General features: G+C 38.5%; 1 protein-coding gene across 2 annotated transcripts; it reads left to right on the top strand.

Annotated features, from left to right (window-relative positions):
- The first annotated feature begins 5,941 nt into the window (after nt 1–5,941).
- LOC117405908 (beta-1,4-galactosyltransferase 4) lies at nt 5,942–20,685 on the top strand. 2 transcript variants are annotated; one of them, XM_059031089.1, is made up of 7 exons: nt 5,942–6,424; nt 10,232–10,838; nt 11,686–11,918; nt 12,289–12,476; nt 13,292–13,414; nt 17,476–17,580; nt 18,204–18,339. In XM_059031089.1, exons 2-7 carry the CDS (start codon nt 10,565–10,567, stop codon nt 18,256–18,258), a joined length of 978 nt encoding a protein of 325 aa, XP_058887072.1. In that variant the 5' UTR covers nt 5,942–6,424; nt 10,232–10,564; the 3' UTR covers nt 18,259–18,339. The 2 variants fall into 2 exon arrangements, with proteins under 2 accessions (XP_058887072.1, XP_058887071.1); XM_059031088.1 differs by having other exon boundaries at nt 5,944–6,424; nt 18,280–20,685.
- Nucleotides 20,686–21,233: the final 548 nt, after the last annotated feature.

The following is a 21,233-nucleotide window of genomic DNA, read 5'->3' as shown; positions in this document are numbered from 1 at the left end:
TTTATTAACAAGTTCGTGGAATATATTGGAGTATTACCCTTATGGGGTAGACGGGTTGGTGCTTGTGGGTTATTGTGGCTATTTATTTATGAATGGTATATATATATATATATATATATATATATATATATATATATATATATATATATATATATATAGTTTTTTTCCTTGTTACATTTTTACATGTGCATACAGTCGATAGAGGACATGCTAGCCTACTTTTCAAGTTACTGCCAGCTCTAATTTTGTTTGATATAAATGTCACTGACAATTACACGTGCCAGAATCTTGGTACAAGTACATTTAGCATTGTTCCCTAATACAATAATCCTATAATTGCAAACACATGTTTTGTTGAAGTGTACTGTACTTCAATTGACTATGTCTACAATATATGTAATCTTCCCTGTGAATAAAACTGAAGTCTCAATTTATTTGAACAATTTCAAAAACAGGGGACAGTATGGGATTTTTACCAAGATTGTATTTGTTTTGTTTTGTTTATTGGGATAGATACAGTGTACAAAAATATTTTAATGACATTATGTTTCATTATAATAGACCGCGCCCATGTCATTACCCAATTGCGTTAGCTAAACTGTAACACGGGAAAACCAGGATTACTATCACAGCAAGGTTTATCTGATGTGTTTTCTCCTGTTTGCATTTTTAAAATATAGTTTATGATAGGGTTTACAAAAAACAAATGTAATTTTTAAATAAAAATTACCTTGTGTAAAAAAAAACAGTGTTGATACACACACAGAATCAACATAATAGCAGATTTTTAAAAAGGCAACTTTAAAACAAAATGCTTTCTCTCGTATTTACGTTTTCTCTGGTGTATTTCATCTGTACTGTAGTTATATTAACTATTCACTATCTTTCCAATATTTTGACTTTCCTGCATAAAAAAAGGTATGTCAGCTTCAAATATATTTCACTTCCTCTTTCACAAACTTGTCTTGTTAATTCTGGTGATCCTGAAAACAAAACAAAAAAAACAGTAGTAAGTAGTTTCTAACATAATTATACATTGCTCATAGGGGGGAGAGTCCAGTATTTTGTAACAGCTTATATTCATGCATTATGTTTTAATGTGTGGATTGCCTCGCCCTGTGTGATGCACCTGCCTACGTTAACCGAGATCGCCCTTGGTCGTAGTAAAGGCCGCGTTGGGACCGAGGCACAGCAGAGAAGGGGAATTGCAATTGTTTCACGTGTTATCCTTCGCATTCTATAAACAAAAATGTCAAGAAAAAACTTTCCAGATCACGAAATATCACTGCAGATCACTGCTGTTTCTATATAAAGAGAAAAGGGAACTGCTTAACATGACAGTAATATTTAGTAAGAAGGCGGCAGCATTCCTTTGGTTCATATATTGAAGACCGTATTTTATCTATAAGATAGGAGGTTCTGTCTTGGTAATCGATAGCCCTGATAGAACGCAAGATCATCAAACATATCCAGTGGATTAATTCTGTCCCGTATGATTCTTTCTCGACGCATTGCATAGCGTTACTGTAAATCATCAAACCAATGTACTATTCCACCCATCTTTGGCTTTTGATAAACTAAATGGTATTTTACAATATTCGAAGCTGCTTTGCTTTTAAATGTAACTCTTTCTGCATCTATGCGCTATGTTATTTGCCTATCTATGCCAGCCTTACAACTACCCCCTAGCAGGCGTACAGTTACGACCCCTGTATGACCTGAACAAGTAACACATAGGCCTGCTTGGTGCACTCTACCCCAGATTCCTAATGGTCAATAAACAACACTGTACATGTCACCTAAAAAGATGCAACATTTCCCTTAGTTCTGTTCACTATGAAGGCTGAAATGAAATATAAATTATACAACAACCGCATTCTGGTCTCACATTGTTTTACATACTGTTCTATTATTACCCAATAAAGGAACGGCAAATAAAGCACGGCTTAGATGACACAAATTAATAACAATTGTAATCATGGACGCTCAAGCCCTGCTCTCAAAAAGTCTCACTTATCCAGTGGACTACAATTCTTATTTCAAACAAACAAAGATAAATAAATAAATAAATAAATACACTTTAAAAAGTAAACTATGATAATGGCATTGCTGGGGTGGGGTGTGTTCTCCTCGCTCAATTTCATTACCTCTTTACAGGACACAGCATGGCGCTTAGTTATAGAACTGCTTTAGTGCGGTGTCTCTAGCTATATTCTTGCTATAGTGGTGCTTCAGTGTTGGTTTAATCCAAGTCTAAGACTGATATTTATTTTTTTTAGACACAACGCAGTAGATGTTGCCAAAAAACTGTCAAACGAAGGCCAGCGCCTTCGTTCAGTCACATAAATGCGAGCTAATTACGTGGTTCCAGAGCGACTCAAGCTACATCCTGCAGAAAGCACACTCCAAAGACCTGCTGACGCAGCTGGAGTACCAGAGGATCAAGTCCACCCAGGACCCGGCGGAGAGGGTGACTGAGTTGCTGGATATTATGCTGGGCCGCGGAGAGCAGACCTGCCAGAAGTTCCGGAACATGCTGACAGAAGTGCAAGATACCTATCCACAGCTTGGTGACCTGTTAGAGCAGCTTTCAATCCAAGAAGGTAAAAAAGCACCCTCTTGAGTCTTACAGTACGTGCACTATTACAAATAGTTTTAATAGCTTGGGTACACAGAGGCACTGTTTTCTTATTGAAATGTGACCTACAGATGAAGGGCATCTTTTGTGTAACCCTTGTATAATTTTGCACTTTTGTTTTTCCCCTCGGAAATTCAAACAGTGCTCCGACTCTGCCTCCTCTCAGGCCATGTAAAAAATTCCTTACTCCAACAAAAAAAAAAAAAAACATGCTTCCAACCTCCCCCCCCCCCCCCCCCCCCGAAATAAACACCATTTTATTTCCATGTTTAGGCTGTTTTGTATCTGTTTAAAAAACTACCTGTCCTGTTCTTGGAATTTCTTTAAGAAATGACCAGTCAGAAACATCATATGTTTTTTTTATTTTTTATTTTGTCAATTCCTTTTACTATAAATGCACCATATAAAGAAAAAGTACATAAACTTATTGACAGAATATAGGTAATATACAGGGCTTTTTTCCTGTGGATATTTTTAATACAATCCCCATGTTGTTTTATTAATTACCCGAAACCATAATACTGTAATACATTTTTTTTTCTTTTATGCACATCCTTTCCCCTGTTAGAACTGATTTTGGCAGGAAAAAACAGCAGCCCCATCTGTCTTTCAATCCATGTTTCCATCGGAAATACAGTATGCTGTTTAAAACTGTCCTCTAAAGTTCTTATTTTATGCTCATTAGCAGAGCAAGTGGGCCAGAGCAAACTCTGTCAGTTTGAAAAACTTTCCCATTTCAAATTGTATTGATTCCAGTGGAAACAAGGTCAAACACAGAGTGCATATGCACTACAACAAACTGAACCAAGAAATGCTCATATCTTGCAGCCAGCAAGGTGGCTTATTTGAAATCATCAATTTTATTATTAGTTTACTATGCAGAAGTTACAATTCAATCCAAAAAAATGTTTAATCATTGCCTATTGGAAGCTGTTCCAACCTTTTGACAGCTTGAAGTGGACAGGCCCCACCTTCACCTTGTTAAATAGAGCCTATTGGTTCAAAATGAACAATGCAATAAAACTCAAAACTCCTGACTCTCCCAGCATGCACTGTATGGTCGGTCCTAAACAAATTCTAACATCACTGCGCTCATACATCTTTTTTTCTGTTTTTTTACAGCAAAGAAGTTGCAATCAAAAGATTCTGCCAAAAATCAAACTAGTAGCACTACGTCTAAACATGTATTTGTGAGACTGCCGACGATAGACCCAGACTCTTCATCAAAATCCAATGAACACCCACCGTCACCTGATGAAGGAATGCTTTTTTGTCTGGCACAGTGTTTCTGTTGGAAAAGCAGAACTATAACAAAAAAGCCTGAACCAATGGAGATAAGCTGCAGACTCCCTTTTACATGCTGAAAATAAAGTTTCAAAGTTTTCTGTTTTTTTAAAAAAATGAGCAATAAACAAAATCACTTTTTAGTGTGGTCTGCCTCAGCGCACCTTAGTGGTCGAGACAGGGGAAATAATACTAATGGTTGTAAAACAAGCTGGTAGTTTGTTGCTATGAGATGAATGCTGAAATGTAACTAACTGGGGAAGGCGTTTTAAAAAGCTGATCGTAGAACATACTTGTCAATGAAACACACTGGAGTCGATTGAATTGATCCAAACAGTGGTGGAAGACTGTAAATGAAATCCTGAAAACATGAACTGTTCATATTTTTACAAGAATAAATACATCAGAGACTAGCATGCACTATTGGATGTTTGATTTTAATCATGCTCAATTACTTTAAAAAATCCTTATATTTAAATATTTAAATTTAGTAATCATGGGGTTTAAAACTGTCTTGTAATTGATTGAAAAAAATGTGAATAAAAAAGGTAAAAAAAAAAAGTTTTTTATTTCTCAAGATGTAACTTACAGACACACAGAACATAACCCCAAATACATCATTGCAGTAGCAAAAAAGCCACACCCTTGAAATGTGACGGAACATAAAACAGGGAAACAGTGGTGGTTGATGCTGGAATTTCCAAAAGGGATGTATACACTAGTTCCTACATATTATTATTGCATTCAGTACCATACTACAGTAAAAGCTTTGAAACATCGACAGCATAAAAACTGTTCTCTGTCTAACAAAGATAGATACACTAAATTACAGCATTTTAGTTAGAAACTTATCAGCCATCAAAATCGGCCTCCTGTACTGTCCAGTAAAATTGGACAAGTTTAGGGTCACAAGAGGGTGTAATTGAGTCGTTGACATTTGTGAATTCCAACTGAAGTAAAGCTTGAACTCAGTTGTCTTTTATTTAGGAAGCTGCAATACATTGACAACAGAGCTGACATTCTACCTAGGTCAAATTTAGGGTTCAAGCTTTAGCTGGCAGTGACCTTCAACCTCCAAATCTATGTTACACGGAAAACCAGCAGAGAAAATTAAGGTGTATTTTGTACTTTACAGAATTCTTACATCAGCATGGAGGAGGAGGAGGAGGAGGAACCAAAACAAAACAAACAAACAAAAAAAAACACAGGGCACGACCTCGGTGACTTCTTAGCTAGGTACGGCCATGTTGACAACGCAGCATAAACGCGTAAATGGGGAAAGTGTTTTAATTTCAGATAATCTTTAAATAATATGATAACTGTTCTAGCTCGTCAGTCAACATCCTTTTTTTTTTTTTTTGGCAAGAAAACTATATTAATGATTCATGGAGGAAACTATGGAAAATAATATCACCAGAAAGACCGACAACTTACAAAGGCAGCTTGTTTTAAAATAAATAAATAACAGTGGTAATCAAACGACCTTGTTACTTGAGCACGTTTGCAAATCGGATCACTGAGTCTCAAATTCGCTCCAGGGAGCTTTTAAAAAAAAACTGTTAATTGCTTGTGTGTCATTTTATCAGATTTGTGTATGCGAAAGGAAGTCAGTTTGAGACCAATTAATTAGCAAGCGGGTTGGGGCCAATTTAGCGTTATTGCCATTGCAATCTACACAATTTAGATTAACAAATTGTAAGAAGCAAAACAAGTTAATACGTTTGTCAGTTAACCTGGTCAGCGACACAAAAAATGTCATATTGTTGCACTATAGGGTAGTTTGTATACCGTGTAACTACAGTGTGATCTGTTACATTGCTTGTAACGTGTTAGCGAACCAGGAAGTAGCACAGCTTCGAAGGATGGTCCCGTTAACCAATAGAGTTGTTGCAGAGTCCCTTTTCATCAATTGGGTAAAGCTGCAAGAGCTACGCTTCCCATCCAGTACATCCAATCTGGTACAGTTGCGCGCGCACACTAACCCCTACAATGACGCGATCGCCAAAGTCCCACACTGATCCCACCCATAGCAAGTTAATGATCAGGCAGAGAAAACGGTAACCGTTAGCTGTCTCCAGTATCTTTATTTTCTGATAAAACAATTGTTAGACCATTAATTGTTGAAAATCACATAAATGGCTCATCTTTTCCAGGGGTCTTGATTTAAACGTACAGTACTTTAAAAGATTGATCTATAGCTAGCCCCCAGATGGCACGCCTACCCCATGCAGCCGTACCCTTCTCCTTTTTATTGGACCACTGGCCGAGCGGAAAAGCTTCTAACGTAACTTGTGTGGATAAGACTGATGCTGCAACTGGACAGATTGTGCTGTTATAATGCGATATATTACATAAGCCATCATTTTCCAAAATATGTGTTTTTTTTAACACCGAGAAGGAAAATATAAAACCCTTACAATTGTGGTGACATCGGTCCGTCCATCTTTGCAAAACGCAGTCAAATTACTGGGAGGATGTTTTGAACGCGGACCGAAACTTGAGGTAGGCGTTAGGGTAATGAAGTCTTTTCGTTGATTTGTGCATTTTTTTAAACAACAGAATAAACATGTAGGGTCGATTGGAGCGTACACAAGTTAGTCCACTTGATGCGTCTAACTAGCGGATTTAAGCAGGTTTAGTCCACTTGCTTAGACTAAAGTTAGTATGCTTGTTAATCCCTATTGCAGTGTATCAGAAGGTAATCACCACAGGTGGATCATCCGCTAAATCGGACTAAACAGAATATTGATTTCGTTTTTTTTTCTTTAAAATATTGTAAAAACTTTAATAAAGTGCTGCACAATAAGATACTGTGTTTTTAAATAATAATAAAGCATGCACGTCTGATGTATTCAATTTAAACTGAAATGTCAGTGTAATGTGTATTAAATATAAACAAGACATTTAGAATTTAACGTTCAGTGTTAACATATTTTACACGTTTTAAAACGAGGTGTAAAACTTAGACTTTGTGTTCGATACCACATCTGTGTTATTAAAATAACATACATTTGAGTTGCAGTGACAAAAGACACTGGGTAGTGTAAATATTAAAAGTCTTAATTTGTTTTGTGCAACAGTTTTTTCCGACAGTTCATGCCTACGGTAGTTGGTTGTGTAAGGACAGATAATTGTAATGGTTAATCAACAGTGGACTCTGTATTTGGTTTGTTGCTGTGGTCACCCACACTGTGATATTTGAAGAGCACAGCAGTGAGTGCCGTTAGCTCCGGTTTAGCGTGTTATCTTTTCACACATCAATGACGGTTTACTCCGAACCTGAAGCTATACAGACCAGCTGTGTAAACGAAACTTAAATCGTCAGGATATCGCCATGGCCATGCAATACGCATCGGGCTGTGAGATTATTTATGCCTTAGTAATTACACCTTTGACGTAGATAAGGGTGAATACAATCTGTTTAGAGACATTACTCTCTCTTTGTTGAAGGTAGATCTTTAAAGAGTATAGCGTTATACGTGCTGCTACAACTGTTTACATAGCGTACCTGTAAGTGGACATTTTGGAAAGAGCTTTGAAACAGTCTTTAAGTTATAAGTGTAAAAAGTTATCAGGATGTTAACAATGAAAAGAAAAATGACAGGTGCGCTATTTAAACAGTTGTATCAACACTTGGGAACGTATAACGCTGTATTTATCAGAGCCCTGCTACTCACTCGCAGCCCAAAGAGGCCCGACTTTGAAAAAAAAACATGTTGTCATGATGACAGACCGTCTGTTGCTAAGCTGCAGTGCTGTTTATTTGACCATACTATACGTTATGACAACACAAAAAAAAATCGAAAATATAAATGTTTTTTATTGTACATTGGGATCATTAAAATGCATGATTAGTTGTGACCTTTAATTTTATTTTCATTCTGTTTTCTCATTTTCCAGCCCTTCCCTATTTTGCAGATGACCTCACATTTCTTTCTTTTTTTTTTTAAGCCTTTTTCATAGAAATGGAAAGGGTCTTTTCCTGAAAGTTTGAAAAAATCCAGAATCAGAGCGTACAACAGAAACAACATATTTATTCTTGCACCACTTTTTTTTTTTTTTTGTGCATTGTGCTTTCTAACTATTAAAAGTCCACACTGAATTATTGCAATATTTTACTGTTTGTCCCTTTAAAATTCCATGAGTGTGACGCTGGCTTTTACAGCAGTTGTTATGAACATCAAGTGTGTTCTCGTTAGATGTGCAAGTTCTTGGCAGGCAATTCACGAGGAAGCTGGCGTTTACAAAGGACATTACATAGCCCAATATTAGTTAATGCTAGAGTTTTATACAGATAATTCCACTAGATAGTGCAATGATAACCTACTGCTAACCTTAACAGAAGCGACACTAATTTAAGAATTTCGAATTTATAGCACTGCTAAAATGATATTTTCGTTTACAGCATTCTAATAGGGACCCGTACCAAATGTAAGTATTGCAGTATTTCTTTGTAAGAATGAATAAAGAGAATCTTTTGATTTGAAGGTTGTTGCGCTGCTTTCTAATGTTCCATCTTGGCTTGCCTCGAGGTGAAGGTATGCCTTACATCCTGAAGGCTGTCACCCTGCAATAAAGACACCTTTGTGACTCGGTCAATGTGCAAGCAGCTTTCCAGAGGTGGATCAAAGGGAGGTTGTTAACAGATGGCGAGTGCAGAAAGTGAATTGCAATCTGAGTTTACGACCATTTGAGTTTCTATCCGTTTATTTCTCCACATTGCTTTACCTATATCCTGTTGAGAAAGTACCATTGGGCCATTTAGTGAAAATTGTAGATTTGAGAAGTCAAACATCTGACTAATGACAGGCCTCGGATTTGGGGGCTGTACAGTAAACACATGTGTTTCAGTCCCTGTATTCAGTTAATGGATGGTGGGATTTTAGGCTACTCAATACTTTTTTGGTACCACACCAAATGCCTTGTGAATACAAAATCCTAACAGGTATAGTATTTTGTAAAACATTTTTCCAAAAATATACTGTTTCTATGAGGAACTTGTATTGAGAGATATATTTAGCACCCTGGTAATAGGGCATATACACACCATCTTTAGTAAGGGCAAGCAAAGACACATTCGACATAGTGTGGGCAAAATGACTGGTCGTTGAACCAGTTAGGTGAGGGTTAAAGCAATTGGTTAAAATGGAGTGTAACTAAGATTGGGGCTCATTTAAAGTTAGTTTCTTCAGGTAAACACGTCTATGTAGGACCCAGAGAATCACACACTGTAGATGATTGTATATGCAGGCTGTATGTGAAAATGAATGTAAAAAAGTCATGTGTCCTATATATATTCCACAGTGTTTGTAGTAGAGCATGTGCCTCCAGCTGTCTACTGCAAATACCTTTAAAAAGTATGTTTTGAATATTTTCTAACTAATCGTTAGAAATAATGTGTAAGTGGGTTTAGCCAAATTTATTTGTTTCAGAGAGAGAGAGAGAGATTGAACTGAACTGCTGACAATCAGCTTTTGGAACGGGATCTTCAAATGTAGATAAAAACACTGGTGCTGGAACAATTTTTATTTAGTGGGGGTGCTGATTATGTGCTCCGATGTCATGCTGATGGAATGGACGTCTCGCGCATCCGGAATGTCACGTTGAACGTGTGTGTTTAGTATTGCTCCACAAAGCAGCACCCCCAGTTAGTGGCATTTGTGACGATATTTATTTTTGGGACATTTTCAATAACCGTTCTACTGTACATGCGCTCTAATGCATTCCAGCTACTAACTGACTCTTGTGAGATTGTAACTGTGTGATTTATAAAATATCCCGTCCCTGTTGTGACTGCCAGCGCTGATTGGTCTATTATCGTTTGTGTTTGAAAGCAATGTAAAAAGGCGCAGTGCACTGCACACACAGCTCATAAGATTCACAAAACTATCAGGATTTATCATTGCACCAGCAGGTGCACAGTCAGCACCCCTAGTTCCTGTACCACTGGGGAGAATGAGGATAGAAAGAAAAAAAGGCAGATTGGTAGAAACAGGTATAATATTATAAAATCATTAGGTTATTCTATGCTAGGTGGCTTTTAAAATGTCAGTATTATGAACTGGGGATGCTGTATTTTTGTGCTTTGTGAGTTGTAGTCCTCGGTACAAATACATGTCTTGTCAAAGTACCTGAATTTACCTGATGAATATGTATTCAGACCTGGCTGGCATGCTTTGAATGTACATACCGTTATGCTGTATTTATCTGTTTTTGTTTTTTTACATGTAGGTACAGGTAAGGAAACCCAGTACTGAATCTTGCCTTTTTAATTTGAATTTTCTGTTTCTCCCTTTTTTAAATTTGCAGATCTGCATTGTTTGCTGCATCCGAACTGACCTCTGGCCACTTGATACACAGCTGCGGGTGGCTTTCCCCACACTGGAGTGCTGCTGCTGGTAGAGATCACCTACTGTGCACAGAGAAATTATAAGCCTTGAGCAAGAGCCTGCTATCTGGTAGCAACACCGAAAACACAGAGAAATAATCCAGTCATCAAGTGAAAAACTCATTTCAGTTTTTCTTGTTTGACTGTGGCAAAGACTTTTATTTGTTGTTTCCTTTCATTAAACACATGTGCTGCTTTGTGACTGTCAGCTGCAAAGGGCATAGTAACGCTGGAATTTGCCATCTGCAAGTATCATGTGCTTCTCCTCGGCATTCTTCAAGCTGTCGCGGAAAGTCAAGTTCTTGGTGCTGGTTGGCTTCTGTGTGATGATCCTGACTTGGATTGCCACCTTTGGCAATGTGACCAACGCAGTCAGAGACCGGCCACAATTGGTGGAGCTGATGAGGTCACAGAAGGTTGTGACTGAGGGATTGAGAAACGCAGAGGAGTCGGAATGGGGGAATCGCCATCCTTCTCCAGCCCCAGTGGCCACACTCCAGCCCTGCCCTGCGCTTTCTCCTCATCTACGTAAGTACTGTGTGTATGTGACCAAAAAATCAATAAAAATACTCCTGTGCTCAGTGTAGGTTAACAAGTAAAGATACGCAAGGTAACCATCAGCCCCATTTTAAATTACACACGTTGAAGTGTATTATTGAAATGACATGATGCCACAGTCTGACTTGAACTGGTTAAATAAATTGTTCCTACCTGGATAACTCCCAGCAAGTAAACCAATAATACCAATTAAGGATAGTTCTGAAACCAAGGACACGTTGCAATGATTATGAGAGGATGGAACGTATATCTTTAAATCAATGTCAAAATGAAAATGATTGCAAAACAACGCGTGTAATACAGTATTTGGCAATTTACAAAGTAGCATTCCAACTACAGTTCTTACCGTGCTGTCTCCATCTATGCCAAAGTAATCCGAGGTAACCCAAGACAGAAACAACGAGAAACCGTGCACACAAACACAAACGGGCTTTGGAATTCAGCAAAACATATCTTGTTTCGGTTTAACAGTACAGCAATTATATGAATCCCTTGCTTCCTTGTTTTCGTTTACTTAACATGGTTAAACTGGGCAGTTCTGTGAAGTGACAGCATGTAAAAAGTGAAACTGAATTCCCAAACGCATTGTCTTTTATCTTTTTTTTTTTTTTTCCATCTGCAACTGAATCCATTGTTCTGCTAAGAGGTGAATTTCTTGTTTTAGACACACAAAATGTGCATTGATCCGTTTCCATCAGTACCATCCAGTCAGTAGCAGCATGTGTAAAGTGCAAAGGTCCATCATTTAAGAGGGTATCAGATCTTTCTTCCCTGGTAAATGTATAGAATGTTGGTATGTGAATTAATTGACATGCAGGTGGTCTGCTGGCACTCTCCTTCAAGCCCTCTCTAACACTGGCCGAGGTGGAGCAGGAGAATGCCCAGGTGGTGGAGGGGCAGTATGAGCCTGCGGATTGCCAGCCCCGCCAGAGCGTTGCCATTCTGATCCCCCACCGCAGCCGCGAAAAGCACCTGCTCTACCTGCTGCAGCACCTGCACCCTTTCCTGCAGCGTCAGCAGCTGCACTACGCCATCTACATCATCCACCAGGTACAGGATGATAAGGGACACACCATAACACCTGGTGTCGCCCCCATGTAATGTTCAATTGCAGTCAAAGCTTGTGTACTTTAGACAGAAGGTATTACTTGGCTACAGAATTTAGTAGCTAAGTATTACCTTATTAAATTAATTTATTATGAGGCCTCTGTGTGTGTGTGTGTGTGTGTGTGTGTAGACAAACTCATTCATTCGGATTGTCATAGCCTGTACTATATCTTGACTCTTGGTGGCAGTAGAATGCTAGAATTCAACTTGTCCTATTGTGAAATGCCATAGATAGTTGATTGAGTGTTTTAAAGTTGTGGATTTACAGTTCACAAACTAAACAAGCCTGAACCTTTTAATTTGTGTTTAATAGGCTGGGAATGTGAAATTCAATCGAGCCAAGCTACTGAATGTAGGGTACCTGGAGGCTCTGAAGGACTATAAGTGGGATTGCTTCATCTTCCACGACGTCGACCTGGTCCCAGAAAACGACTTGAACTTGTACGTCTGCGACAGCCAGCCCAAACACCTCGTGGTGGGGAGGAATGCCACGGGATACAGGCAAGTAGCTAGAGCTGGTGTACAAGAAATACGTACAGCGGTTACAACAAACCAGGCACTCTGAATGCGAGGCGTAGGGCCACCATGACAGCACAGAGTATGACAAGTATGCAGTATGTTTAAATTGTTCTGGAAGGATACCTCCTCAGTAGATACCGTCTTTAAGTCTTTCAGCAGAGTTTGGAGTATTCAGTGAACTATATTTTCCACTTTGGATTAATTTGCACGTTTTATTTTATAGTGAGGCACATGCTTTCTGCTGTAGAAGTTCTTGCTATCAGCCATCTCTTAAACTGTGTCATATCTACTGCCCTGCCCATTGTGATTGAGACTTGAGACTTGAGACTTGTCTGGAAATCCAATTACATAACGGATTCATCAGCAATGTGAGGGACAGTCCTTCTACACAAAAGTGCATGTTACATGTTGCAGGCTCTCATTGGTGAAAAGGTACTGTAGTTTTAGAAGAGATTTATATATATATATAATGTCTTTATTATTATTTATTTCTTCATTGAACAGTGAAGGACAAGTTTAATACCCTGCAGTTCTGAGCTTGCACCACTTGTTTGCTTAATTAAATTTAAAAAAAGTTTACAAAAAAAGAACTCTAAATTGAAGGGATCCCAGTGCTGTGAAGCTAATTGTTTCTTACTAAATTGGTAATATTAGTAAAAGAGGGCACACTTTGCACTTGAGCAGAAACTTTGAAAATCTAGCCCTAAAACCCTCCAGTCATTGTACTGCTGTTCTTTCAGTGACTTGAGAAGGTGTGTATTATTGTAACTATTTGCAGTTATTTTTTTAATGCTCAGGCTGCGCTATAAAGGCTATTTTGGAGGAGTGACTGCTATGACGAGGGAGCAGTTCTCCAAAGTGAACGGCTTTTCAAATACATACTGGGGCTGGGGAGGAGAAGATGATGACCTGAGGATAAGGTGGGTGTGAACCACAGCATGGGAAACACTGCTTCAGACTGGTGAAACGAGGTGAACTGCAGCATTTTCTATACATGCTTGGGATATGGAGGAGAGCAATGACCTGAGGGTAAGGGAATAGCTTATTCCACAGTATGAAACACTGCTTGGTCTCATTGTTAGTTGTCAGACTGGTGAAACGAGTTGAACTGAAGCATTATTCTTAGTGGAATTGCAGCATTTTCTGCACCCCCCTACTATTGTCTCCTTCGGCACCATACAGCCAAAAGTATGTGTTGCAAAGAAAGGGTTGTTTAATTTGTGAATGTATAACATGCATGGGAATTGAAATACCATAGGAGCCCCCACCAAACCATTACGTGGACAGGACAGTATAAATAAACTGTTAATCCCCCTGCTCGAAGTCACAGTGTTCTGTAGCATTCTAAGAGCTGACCTTTTCTGCGGTCAATATTAATGAAGGCTAAAAACGATGGAAGGCAATATGCAAACTCAAGAGTGTCTGCATTGCATCCTGCCATATCCCACATGTTGTGATTTTACCCAGAGCAAAGGCTGGATGGTGTTGCTGTTTGGTTAGTGCTGGCCAATCCACAGGGAAGAGAGGCAGAAAGGCTATGCAAATCAAGAGAAACTGCACATGTGTGTTCTTTCATTTTTGATAATAAAATAAGCATTTATTATTTCCACTGTAGTAATCATCCCACCACAGGAGCTTATATTGGATACAGTGCAGTAACTAACATATATAACTAACATACCCCTACAGCTAGCCTGTCACAAACACATATATATACAGATATCTGTATGTATATGTGTTTGTGACAGGCTAGCTGTAGGGGTATGTCAGGCCAGAAAGAATCACAGACAGGCAGTACTTGCAGGTGAAACTGAGATGCTGCGGCACTCAGTGTTTTTAATGAAACAAATAAAATATTTAAACAAAAACAGCACACGGCACTTGACGCCAGAATAAACAGACAAACAAAACGAATAAACAAGCACTAACAAGCACTAACGAGCAGGGATGAACACTAAACACAAAACAAGTACAGTGCTAGTGCTTCCAGCACTCGTAGCAGTTGTTTAATATTATTAGTATTAGTATTATTATTATTATTATTACATTTACCTCTCTCTCTCTCTCTCTGTTCTTTTGCCCTGAACACACAACACCGAATGAGTAAAACGGGCATCTATATATACTGTTGTGCCGGGATTCAATTACTAATTAATTATTCACTTGAATCGCAGCACGTGAACTTATTTGTGCAACCCCGTGCTCACATACTATTAAATACTTTAAATGCACGTGAAGTGCAATCCCCGTGCCTAAATACAATTATACATTTTAAACACTCGTGCTCATTATTATTTATTTCTTAGCAGACGCCCTTATCCAGGGCGACTTACAATTGTTACAAGATAATGTGTCATTACCCACATTATATCCCATGTACCAACTACAATACACCAACATTAACACACCACACGCAACATATAACACACAAATGCACACAGGGGTGGGGCACAATGCCACAGTATTACACATGTTTGATGTATTTATGCTCGTACACAGCATTCACAGAGTATCTGCAAATTGAAATCTCATTCTGAAGGGTACAAAACGGACGCTTTACAGTGAATCTTTGAAGGACGTGTGTGTGTTGCATTGTGAATATATTGCAGTGGAATGTTCTTTTGCTCCAATCAACTGTTTAATAAAGCGGGTAACTTTTTGTCTGCAATAGACTAAGATTTTTTTTTTTCAATTAATGTATAAATACATTATTTTAACTTCCATTTATCAGAGGTGGCGACTATAAAACTTTAGAAACTGAGATGCTGTGTTTGAATTAAACCAAGGCATGTAAATGCATCTAATTTAATTGTGGTGATAGTTTTATCTGGGGTTGTAGTGTAACAACTACCTGACTAGGTTTTTTTTGTTTTTTTTCTGCTCAAACCTGCAGATGGAAATTAAATGTGAGCTGGAATACTGCTGTAGAAATATGGCTTGCAGGCTAAACTGTTGGGGAAGTAAACCAGCTCCTTTTATAGCACCCTACAGTTAGTGGAACAAAAGGTGCTAAAATCTTAAATTAGTGATTTGTAAATATGTGACTAACTCTCCACCCAGATTCAATAAAGTCTGTGCGAAGGCCATCATAAAGGCTGATAAGTCATTGACTGGGTATTGAGATGTCTGTTGCAATGCTGTCCATTTGTACAAGGTGGAGAGCAGGTAGTAAAGTTAGTTACCTGTCATTCCTGAAGTATGTTACACCTATCAGTTCATTGTCTCTAGTCTCCCTTGCCTCTAAGTTTGGATTTGACATCAGTATACTTGAACCAGATAGCTGTGCAAAAATCTTCATGAGGAACACTAAATAATAAACTATCACTCCCCCAATAAATCTTTTTACAACTTGTGCAAAGGTTAAATTATATAGAGGTCTCAAGTGTCATTTAAGGCCGTAACAAAAAATATACAGTGCTACCCCGTTATAAAGCGACCTGTTACAGTGTGAAATCATAGAACACGGTGAGGTTGTGGCTCCCATTTTCCCCATAATGCAATTTGAATAGTAAAGGTTGGATGAACGTTCCAGATACTTTTGTTGTACACACACGCGTTTCATTACTGAAGTGAGTGCACTCCCTGTTTAAACTAACAACTGAACTCGGACCACCATTCATGACATTCGTTAGGTTTGTGTGGCGGCAGCATGGAGGCTGTGTTTTTGTTTATATATATACACACACACACACACACACACACACACACACACACACACACACACACAGTTGCTGTGCATTAAGTAACCAAACTGAATTAATAACAGAGCTCGCTACTTGATCAACTAGTGCGGTTGTCGCTGCCTTTTGCAACTGAACTGTGTGTGTACTTAAACTGTATTAAGAGCAAAAGGTGAACTCGCAACCGCATTTAGGCTGTGTGTGTGACGAGGTGATATCGTGAATTATGCTGGGATAAATAAGAGAACTCAGATTTTGTTGTGTTGTTGTTTTTACATTACTGTATTTAAACGCATTTAAGTTGAAACTAGTACTTATAACGCTCAAATGTTTTTTTTATTAAACATTTATTATAAAAAAAATATATACAATTGAAATCAAAGTGGTGTAAACTTTCAACTGGTGGAATAGCAGTTTTTATTATACTGCATTTATTGTAATGACCCGGGATTAATACTGTTGCACGACTGGTCTACGGACCTGTGTGTGTGTGTGTGTTTGTTTGTTAGTAGGGAAGCGGTAAGCTTGCCTCGGACGGGATTGGTGACTGACATCTGGGGAGGCGGGGACATGAAAGCATAGAGAATGTGCTGCTGTAAGAGTGCAAGACTGTTGTTTTTGGTATGGCCCAGGGAGTAAATTAAATCCCATTGTAAATCATTTCGGGAACAAAAATGCCAATACTTGTTATAAGGCGAAACACAAATAATGCGGTCTCCTAATTATGGACCCTGACAACCGCATTATAACAGGGTAGCGCTGTCTATTTTGTATGCTGTTACCTGCCCTACCCATAATTTGAACACCTTTTTTTTTTTTTTTTTTAAATGTAAAACAACACAATCTGGCCTTAATACAGGAGTGGCCTTATTTATTTTAACTTCCATCTGTGAAAACTGTTCTATTTTACTGTTTTAGTTTCTAATGGTTATTAATGCAAGGTTTTACTGTGTATTGCATCAATAAACTACAGTTCATGGTGTAGACAAGTGATCAACCATGCAAAAATGTCTTATGATTTCATACCAGAGCTCTGGAAACTGCAAAATCTAGTTTTTTTCTCATGCCAGGTATTGGTTGCACTGCTGTTTTTGAGATTGAACTGAGTCACTATCAATAAACAGTGGTGTCTGTGTCTTGTCCTAGCAGGAAGCAGGGGTGATCAAATCAACTCTGATGCCATGTAAACCAATGTCTGGCTTGTTCATCAGATTTCAACACAATGCAAATTGTATTCCATTCCATTTCATTGCATGATGTGGTTTGCGCTCCTCCTCCTCCCCCTCCCCCTCCTCCTTTAGGGTTGAACTTCAGAGAATGAAGATTGTTCGTCCGTCCCCTGAAGTAGCCCACTACACGATGATCTTCCACACCAGGGACAATGGCAACGAAGTGAATAAAGACAGGTGAGGTGAACATAGACCACACATCAATGTGTAAGGTCTCACCAGCGCTGCATTGCTCACCAGTAGTATTTGTAGCTGCTTGCTAGTCCCTCATGTACAGTAGGTGTGGCTGACATTGGCTTTAGATACAATGCAGTAATACCAAGTGAATGAAGCGTTACCCCACCCAGCAACAAATATTTATTTCAATTATTTAAAATGTATGCTGTGTTTGTAATTCAGGGCGAGTCATGTTGTGGTGTTAAATTCTCTCGTAGATTTGTCATGTTTTACAGATTATATTTTAATTAAAAATCCCTAGTAAAATCAAAGCTAGCCAGTCACATACGACAATAGTTGAGACTAACGATTCCCCTCAAATGAGACCTTTTTAAAATGGTTTTGATTGAGAGCTGAGCCTAATAGGGAAGAGATCATAATATTTCTCCAATTTGAAAGGGATTTTTTTTTAAAATTTTTTTGTTAGCGAGCTTGTTGGTTTTTTTTTTTTTAGTGGTGGAGATTATATTTGCATAAACTTTGCTCAGAAATAATAGCACTACTTTTTTCATTAGCTGTCTTCTCTCTTTCAGCACCCCAGAGATAGGGTTCATGTCAGATCTGTTGTGTCCTCTCTTTTTCAGCACCCCAGAGATAGGGTTCATGTCAGATCTGTGCCAGTGTTGTCGATCAATATGAATGCTGTTGTCTACTGTGCAGGATGCGTCTCTTGAGCCGGACCTCCCGTGTGTGGAAGACGGACGGCCTGAATTCCTGCACCTACAAGGAGCTGTCACTAGAGCGAGTGCCGCTCTACATCAACGTCACTGTGGACATTGGCAAGCCTCCGGGACATCCCTAAGCCCAGGCTTTGTTAGAAGGATATCTTCCTGAAACCGATGAAGTGAAAAGACACTGCTAGACTGTGTTAAAGAAAAATGCTTGAATCAACAGCAAGGAGAGCGAGCCACTGTGAACTTGTAAAACAGACCTGGGCAATTTCTCTCACAATGTGTTGCTAAAGATTGTCTTTTTTCCCCCTCAAGTGTCCTTCAGATTTCTATTTGGGATTTCTACAGTACCACCAGTAGATGCGGGGTGCTGAAGGCCTGTGCTGTCTTCATCACACGCGACTGTCGAATCAAGTGAGCGCTTTTGTAATTGTATTCTAATTCGAATTCTGAGTCTGTGTAAATGTAATCTCTTTATAATCTTCATTTACATGTACAGTATATTTTTGCAAGGAATTGTGATTAAGCAAGCTGGGCTGGGAAGAGTATATGATGCATCAGAGTGTAAAAAATTAAATCGGTGTACAGCCAATAAACACTGGAATAACTGGAAGTGGTTACTCAATTCATGTTGACCACCCCTTTCCCATTTATTTAAAAAAACAAAAAAAAAACAAAAAAAAAACACTACATTTCCCAGTGCAGCTGGGCAATGTCCCTCCTTCCTGACTCGTATCTATAATTGATTCGTTCTGAATACTTTAAACCCACCCCAACTACTGAGTGGCAGCACATTCCTACTTTTCTATTGGAGACGCTGCTTGCGAGATTTAAACTGAGATTACAATTAGGAATGGAGGCTTGTTCTAGGGATTTAAAGCTGTATTACAGTTAAGATATGGAGGATTTAAAACAGAATAGCAAATTGTGGCGAAATGTAAAAAAAATGCCTACACACAACATAACCCAGATGAATGTTCCCGTGACTATAGGGATTTAGTTGTGGAACACAGCAAAGGAAAGAAGGTATGTGCTGTTGAGTTCCCAAGCATTCTGGAAAGTAACCGAAAACAATCATTTCATACAGTATATAAAGAGCGAAATCCCCCCCAATTTTTTTTTAACATAAAACTCAAATAGCTAAAAATTTTAATTAATAAAAACTGAAAAACAGAAGCCCTAATTATAATGAATATGACTCCTTTCTATTACAAAATATTTTAAAATGCCGTTCTGGATTTCCTTTTAAAGAACCAAAACACCTGCCTTATGATTTGCGGTGAAAATCCCAGCCTTCAATAAAATAGCCACTGTGACTGAGGAGGCAGTGTTTATCAAATACTAAGATGAATGTATGGCAGTTATACTGAAGTTCAGTGCAATTGTAAAACTGATGCTGAAATGTAAAACTGAAGTGTCCATGGAGCCTCAATCACCATGATACAGGGTATAGTGGGATATATATTTAAATTGCTATTACAATCTGTTGAATACTCAATCATTTCTTTTTCTTTTTTACATAATTTACTTTTCTGATACAGTTCCTAGGCATACATGCAGACAGAATGTTTTGCATCACCCTATAGCATTAACTAATTTTGATTCGTAAAGTCGAATGAAACCTGCTGAATAATGTTACGTCAACATATTGAATTGCATACTGCTTTGTAGTTTTCCATATAATCAATGAAGAACTGACAAATTGCAAATGGAAACTGGACTGGAAACTGGGCTAGTCCTAACCCAAAACAAAATTAAACTTAAAATAAATAAATAAATACACACACAAAAAAAGAATAAACTAAATCTTAAAGTGGGGGCTTTCCCTTGGTTTCAAAGGGACCTGGAATCTGGTCACAGGGGTTCCCTTAGTACCGTGTCCGCCTCCTGGTCACAGGTGGGAATTGCGGGTCTATGATTCTGAAGGCACAAACAAGAGTCACTGTGGCAGCAAAGTATGCTTTTTTCCCCTCGGGTCCTTTGGCTGCAGCTGATCTCCTCCTATGCTTTCCAAAACATTAACTAACTCCCAAGCCACCACAGTCCCCTGATATGCTTGCAACATCCACCTCCCCAATCAGTGATGCACTGATCACTCGTTGGCAGACGTACCACCTTAATCTTTGTATTGAAGTGGGTAAGGTTGGAAACATAAACCCGCCATAGACACGGGTCTGTTCCATCTTGACAAGGGAAGGACGTTAATGGCTTTAGCGACTTTACCTGTCAGGAAGCCAAACTTCACAACTAAATGTCCTTCACCCGGACACAGACACGTTTGGAAATCTAACATGAAATACTGACTAACGATTTATGGCTTCCGGTAAACGTTTGCGAAATCTTTTTTGTAGTTTCATTGATTTACATGATGTTAAATAAAATATCTAAATGTTCATATAGTGTGTTGTTTTTTTTTTTTTTTAATTGTCTCAATACTAAAATTCTAGCTGACGCAAAACTTTTGTCAAGAGCTGTATTAATGGGGTGGCTATGTAGCCCGCATGATATGTTTTAATAACTATTTTAACATCACCGAGTGTTACAATGCTGAATGAATACACTGAGCCTCAAACACATGACGTGCACAACGAGCTTCAACAGCACACCCTGGGCATTTTATTAGCATTATTGTCTTCTCTGTGCCAGTAGCAAAGTTCAGCACTCTATGCAGGCTAGATAATCCATAGCATGTGTGGCTGTTTAATGCAAAGTGCAAATTTATTATATTTTGCTACCCCAATTATTAATTGCAGCCACAATGAATATTTGGGGTAGCAAAATTATAATACATTTAGATCACAAAACCTAACCAACTTAACAGTGAATGCAAGTCTCTTTAGTGTATTTTGAAAGTATATTAAATGCCAGATCCAGAACCTCTAACCCACCTCCCTGCTAAAAAAAACCACAACCACCATTGAGATCAGCTGAACAGACCCCTGT

Source organism: Acipenser ruthenus, chromosome 9, assembly GCF_902713425.1.
Source record: "Acipenser ruthenus chromosome 9, fAciRut3.2 maternal haplotype, whole genome shotgun sequence".
Classification (NCBI taxonomy): domain Eukaryota; kingdom Metazoa; phylum Chordata; class Actinopteri; order Acipenseriformes; family Acipenseridae; genus Acipenser; species Acipenser ruthenus.
Note: the sequence above shows the minus strand (reverse complement) of the source record. Positions and strands in the feature narration are given on the sequence as shown.